The 6,027-nt window shown below is 43.3% G+C and overlaps 1 protein-coding gene across 1 annotated transcript; it reads right to left on the bottom strand.

Annotated features, from left to right (window-relative positions):
• Window positions 1–2,234: 2,234 nt before the first annotated feature.
• On the bottom strand, window positions 2,235–4,841 carry slitrk5b (SLIT and NTRK-like family, member 5b). The gene has a single exon (XM_020939215.2). The coding sequence runs from the start codon at window positions 4,839–4,841 to the stop codon at window positions 2,235–2,237; it is 2,607 nt and encodes an 868-aa protein (XP_020794874.2).
• Between the last annotated feature and the right edge of the window lie 1,186 nt (window positions 4,842–6,027).

Here is a 6,027-nt window from a genome sequence, read left to right as displayed (position 1 = left end):
AAACTACTTCGTACATGAGGCAGGCACACTCAGACCTTAGCATCAGTAAGGAGCATGGCTGACTAGCGCAGCTGTATAATGCATGGTGACTTGCTGACAGCGTCCAGATACAATGTGGGCTCTAATTAGTTGAGCAAAGATGACAGGGGTTGACCAGAGTATACAGTGTGCACTCCTTTGCTTCTGAACTCTTGCATTTATCGACTTGGGTTATCGATCCACAGAACAAGTAAGTTGAGCGATTATGAAGGATGTCTCTCTTTCCAGTGCACATTGACAATCCTTGCGTGCAATTATTCTCAAAGCTGTCATATTTGCACGCAATCTATGAAGACTTCCAAGAACACACATTTCCACGACAATGCAAGGCAAAACAGAACTGTACAAAGAACGTAACAGATAAGCAATATGAATGATCAAAATACTACCTGTGAATATTGATGCGTTCTCACATATGGGACATGAATACTGCATGTTAATTCTCTTTAATATTAATTAATATGGAGACTGTGGCGTGTGCCTAAAGAAATGAGAGGTGGTCTTTTCAAACGGATTGTCTGTGTTTACTCTCTAATGTATGCATAGGGAAATCATTTGCATGTTTGCATTTGATAAAGCTACGCTACATGGCTATGAATTTCAAAACACCGACATCATAACTGACCTTTAAGTCACTACAGTGCGTTTTGAATGTAGAGAGACTACTTACGGATATATGTGGATTTTTTTTTGTGGATTAAATGCTAAATCACCACAAAACACAAGGTGAATTTATGTGCATGTGCCAGAGTTTAAAGTATTTGTGCCAATTTTCTTCAAGTGCTCCACATGAGTACAACCATTTTTAACTCTGAGGGCTACGTATTGCACGATTGATATAGTGCATAATCTTAATCCGTTTTAACTGAGCCTGGTCAACCATCACTATTTGGTTCTATTCTATACAATGACTTAATCTGCTCTCTGTGGATGGGAGTAGAGTTTCTCAGCCCTGGTCACAGTTGGATAGACAGAACCAATCAGAGAATGGGGCAGGACCAGTGGACATGGAATAAACTTCCTCACACTTTAATAGAATCAGAGGCAAGCAGCATACCACAAAGACTACTACATTTTAGATAAACAGCAGGGTGCTTAGCTTGTTTGTCAGTAAATCATCTCAGCGTGTGATGAAAAGGAAAGGGAATTAATTTAATTTAAATATAAAATTCACAAATAGTGTATCAAGCAAGAATAAAGCTGAGTAAAGTATATTAGAAAAAAAGCTGACAATTGACGATGCTGCAAAATTCCCGTTTGAACCCAGAACGGAATATGTGTGTTATAATTCATCAACACAGAGGAACAGATATATTTTCATATGTCTGCCCATGATCTCATTTGATTTGACCTAGTTTTGAATAGTGTTTGGATTTCACCAGTGAATCTCTTGGTAGCTACATTTTATTAATGCCAGGCCTGGGAACTTTATTTATTTTCATTTGATCATAAAATTATAATGTAGTTACCACATATTTCTATGTAATATAATATATGTTTAGATTTCTATATAATATAATATGTTTATTTTGTTATGTGTTCATAGAAAAATTAGAAACATTTTAAATACATTTTTGTGAATAATGTATCTGGAAATCCCTGTAAATACATCAAAAGTAAGGAGAAAAATACCATAGTGATGCATATATATTGTAGATCTGTCTCTCACCCACATGTAAAACCATGTTCCAAAAATATGACTTCTGTTACAACACTGCACTTGGCATCAGTTACCCCTCGATTGGATTTAGCTTCATTACAGATCAATTTGAGAGTGTACAACTGGGAGACATTGATATCTCTGCAACAAAAAAACAAAAAAAACATTGAATATTTTTGGACTGAGAACATTGCTGCACACCTCATTAACCCATCATCCTAAAACGCAGCTAATTTAGGCCTAAAAGCTTAGTCTCCCATTGTCGTCAGCAAAATAGCTCCAGGATGGATATTTTTTCTATGCGAGTGAATCATAGCAACCCTGAATCTCCACAAGCTTGTTCATAATCGTATTTACACATTTTAAACTGCTAAGTACCACGGGGACATAGTGTGAAGTGATACTTTAAAACAAGTAGTGTTCCTGCTGCTAAACCCTGCACAGCTGAGAAATGTGCAATAACAAAGATGACAATAAAAACTATTGTCTTTCAGTCTGTAAAATTCTTGACACATTGAATAGCGTCTGGTGGATTTCAAAACTGCGTAAAGGTAGTCCGCTTTTCCAGAACTTCCAAGTAATCTGGGTCAATATGGAGTTTTGCTTTTAACTCCCAGTACTCGCTCCGGTTAGGTTCAACGTAAACAGTACTTGGAGCTGTACAGTACAAAATAGTCTGTTGTATTCGTTCAGGTGGCACGTATTGTTGTCTACTAGTATTTTCAAAGTCTGCTGAAGAATACTGACTAGATGAGTGAGCCGCATGTCTACACGGTAAAGTATTGCTATAACGTTTGTCAGGATCAAGTGCATCCCTGTAGTAACATGGCTCTTCTCGATGAGGAGTGGTCGGCTTGTTCAGAGGTTCAGGAGTGGTGGCACTGTATTCAGAACTCAGCACGTTACTGGCAGCTTCCTCATCCGAATTACCCAAAAATGGTCCACTGATCTCGTCAAAGTCTCTGTACCCATCCACGGATTTGTTATCGGTTGGCGTTTGGGCTGTTGTCCGGCTTGGCAGTTCAGTCGGCGGTGGGATGTACTCATAAACGTGTCCAGCAGAGGTCCTCACTTTCGGAATGGCGCCCTTTTTGTACAGCCCGTATTCCATGTTGAGTGAACTGATGCAGGCATTCATGGATTCATTCTGCTCGTGCTGGTTCTTCTGTTTGCGCTTTTTCATGGCTACGAACAGGCCGGCTGCTACGAAAACCGACATTATAAATATGAGAAGGAGGGCGAGTATCATCACGGACAGCGGGATGGCGTTGTTGTCCATGTCCGAATCTAAAGACGTTTCTATGGTGATGGTGCTGCCTGGGAATGTCTCTTCGGATGGAGGGATCATGGAAGCTAACACCTCGGAGTTATTAGGGCAGAAATTGGAAGCTTTAATGTATCTCATATCCTCCCCCGCCAGCTTCTTAGGAGAGCCGCAGATGACGTTATTTACAACTGTACCTGTGCTAAGCTGCTCTAGCCATGACTTCAGCTCAAGGATGCTACAAGAGCAGTCCCACGGATTCTCAAACAGGTCCACTTGCACCAGCGCTGTGAGCTGATCCAGGACTCCGCTGACTGGCAGATATCGCAAATGGTTGTTGCGCAGATTAAGGCGAGCTAATGTGAGGCCATAAAATGCTCCAGCTGGTAAGGTTTTTAAAAGGTTATTATTGAGGAAAAGGAGCTGGAGTTTTGGCACGTGCTGAAATGCGTCTGCTGTGACTTCTTTTATAACATTGTACTCGAGATACAGGAACTGCAAGCTTTCTAAACCATATAACATGTCAGTGGTGAGGCGGTCTATCAAGTTCCCATTCAGGTAAAGTCTTCTAAGATTGGTTAAGTCTCCAAAAGCTCTTTCATGTATGCGTGCTATTCTGTTGTTACCAAGGTGAAGTAAGTCTAATCCAGTAGCCTCAATAAAGTCTGCTTGTTCCACCTCTGTGATATAGTTCCCAGTGAGGTACATCTTTTTGGGATTGTATGGTTTGGGCTCTAAGTCTGATATCTGCTCTATCTTTCGCTCCTGGCAGTTCACGTTTAGGCCCAGGTCTGATATTTGTAGGTTACATGTACAAGCTGTGGGACAGTCTAAAGGCACTGGTGATTTTGTCTGATATGAAACAATCTGGCCATAGTTTTGCGGCTTATTCGACTGGACACGAGCAGTTGGCCTTGTTTTTAATTTGCCTGACTGGCGCGGCCCCTTGGTGGGTCTTGATGATGAGCGCGCAATCCCAGATGATGTTAAGGAGGATGTGACTAGCGGCGGAGTAGTCCTATAGTATGCATCAGTGCTCAAATGAGGCAGGGGCGGCATCTCATATTCAGCAATGGCTCTCCTCGGGCACAACTCCTGTTTCGAGACCTCGTCAAGATCTCTTCCGTGGAGGCGAAACGGAAACTCGCAAACTACATCCCCGACTAAGGCTGTGTACGAAATGCTCTCCAGCCAAGTTTTGAGTGCGATAAGTTCACAAGAGCAGTTCCAAGGGTTTTCCTCCAGCTGCAGCTCCACCACACTGTTCATGTGCTCCAGTAGACCGGAGTAAGGAAGCACTTTCAGCTGATTGCCCCTTAAGTCCAAATGGGTCAGCGGAACATACTGGAAAATGTTGATGGGCAGGCTGGAGATGAGGTTGTCATTTAGGATTAGCACCTCCAGATGTCTGAGTCTGTTGAAGGTGTTCGGGGCCACTTGAGTGATGTAATTATAATCAATTTGCAGGTACTCCAGACTTTCCAGGCCGAAGAAAAGCTCTTCCCTCAAGGCGTCTATCTTGTTGTTGTTGAGATGCAATCGTCGTAATCCCTGAAGTCCGTTAAACGCTCCCGCCTCCACCTCCGAGATGTCGTTATTCCCCAGATGTAAAATTGTCATTCCTCTGTACTCCACAAACTCGTTGGCGGAGAGCTTACGGAGTTGGTTCCCGGTAAGTAGGAGGTGATAGAGGGGGTAAAAGGGAGGGCTTATGTCTGAGATGGTTGAGATTCCTCTGTTTTCACAGCTCACAGTCAGTATTCCCTCTTTCTCGTCACAGACACACATTTTTTGACATATCTCCCCATAAGTGTCAAACGTCTGAGCTGTGCACATTGATGCAGCACTTAAGAGAACATACCAAATCCAAAGAGGCATTTTCCAGCAGCAATGACGGCCAAGCTCACAGCACAGGATTCCACAAAGGTATCCACAGTGTCATCTAAGAATAAAAAACAAATAATAGTGTTAAAACTGGCAACTCTATGAACAAGATGAGGCTTTGTGTAGCGGCAAAAGCCAAAGCCTGGATGCTCGTCTCCCAGAGGTAACTTCTGGCTGCTGATTTTAAATACATAACAGGCTATAAAAAAGTAGATCCCCCGAGCTATGCAAATAACACACAAAAAGCAAGGTCAAAGCGCCAAAACAACAGAGTAAACGTGCGGTTAAGAGCAGCCATGTCACACTGGGAGGACTTTACATCCTGCGTCTCCCCTTGTCACATACAATAACCTACATCATTTCAACTCATGCAACATAACCACACACAGGCTACGTACCTCACGCACATTGATAAACACTGCTTATTCTCTCGAAATGGGAGCTTTTGAAGGCGTCACCGAGGATAAAAAGAAGCGCTGATCTACCATAACTGCCAAACGCTTCCCCTTTGAGCGCGCACTGCCGGGGGAGACACAGCGAAGCCTGGTAGCCTAACAAAGTTCCTCCCTCTTCTCTCCTCTCCTCTCCTCTCCTCTCTACTCGCGCTGTCTCTCTCCGCCTCTGTGTACGCGCGCACCCACACGCACACGCTGGTGTCGGTGGCGGTCGGGAGGATGTCAAATCACAAAAATCAGCTCATTGGACTGTCGCGCCAAGATAGGAAAGCCAAAAAGATGTTTGACCTACCTACGGAAAAAGCGCCCCATTTAAATAGAAAATCACATATCAATATTTCATCGCTGCTGACGCGTCTCCCCCGCTCTCCAATCGTTTGTTAATGTAATGATTAGGCGTAAAACCAGAGGAGAGTTTACGCACACGGTGTTTATAATATTCCGCTCCGTAACATCAGGTGAAAAGCGAAGGCGCGCGTTCCTAATGTAGCTGTAAACGGGGCTGAAAGTTCAAAGTGATGCGTATTCCACCTGACAGGAAGAAGAAGCTCTCCCCAGCGGACCGTGCGGCAGGTTCACACGCCAGATGCTCGTAAGGTGCTGCTGCTTACTTCTCTAATGTATAAAGTTTGTCCAATCAGGCTCCAGAAGTTTGTTATCTTCTGGAATATTCATAGTTGAGTGTGAATCGTGCTCAGGCAAAGTGGGTGTGACAGACAGAATCT

Source organism: Boleophthalmus pectinirostris, unplaced genomic scaffold, assembly GCF_026225935.1.
Source record: "Boleophthalmus pectinirostris isolate CB_2022bp ecotype Guang Dong unplaced genomic scaffold, ASM2622593v1 HiC_scaffold_1, whole genome shotgun sequence".
NCBI classification, from domain to species: domain Eukaryota; kingdom Metazoa; phylum Chordata; class Actinopteri; order Gobiiformes; family Gobiidae; genus Boleophthalmus; species Boleophthalmus pectinirostris.
The sequence above is the reverse complement of the archived record's forward strand: the minus strand, read 5'-3'. Positions and strand labels throughout refer to the sequence as shown.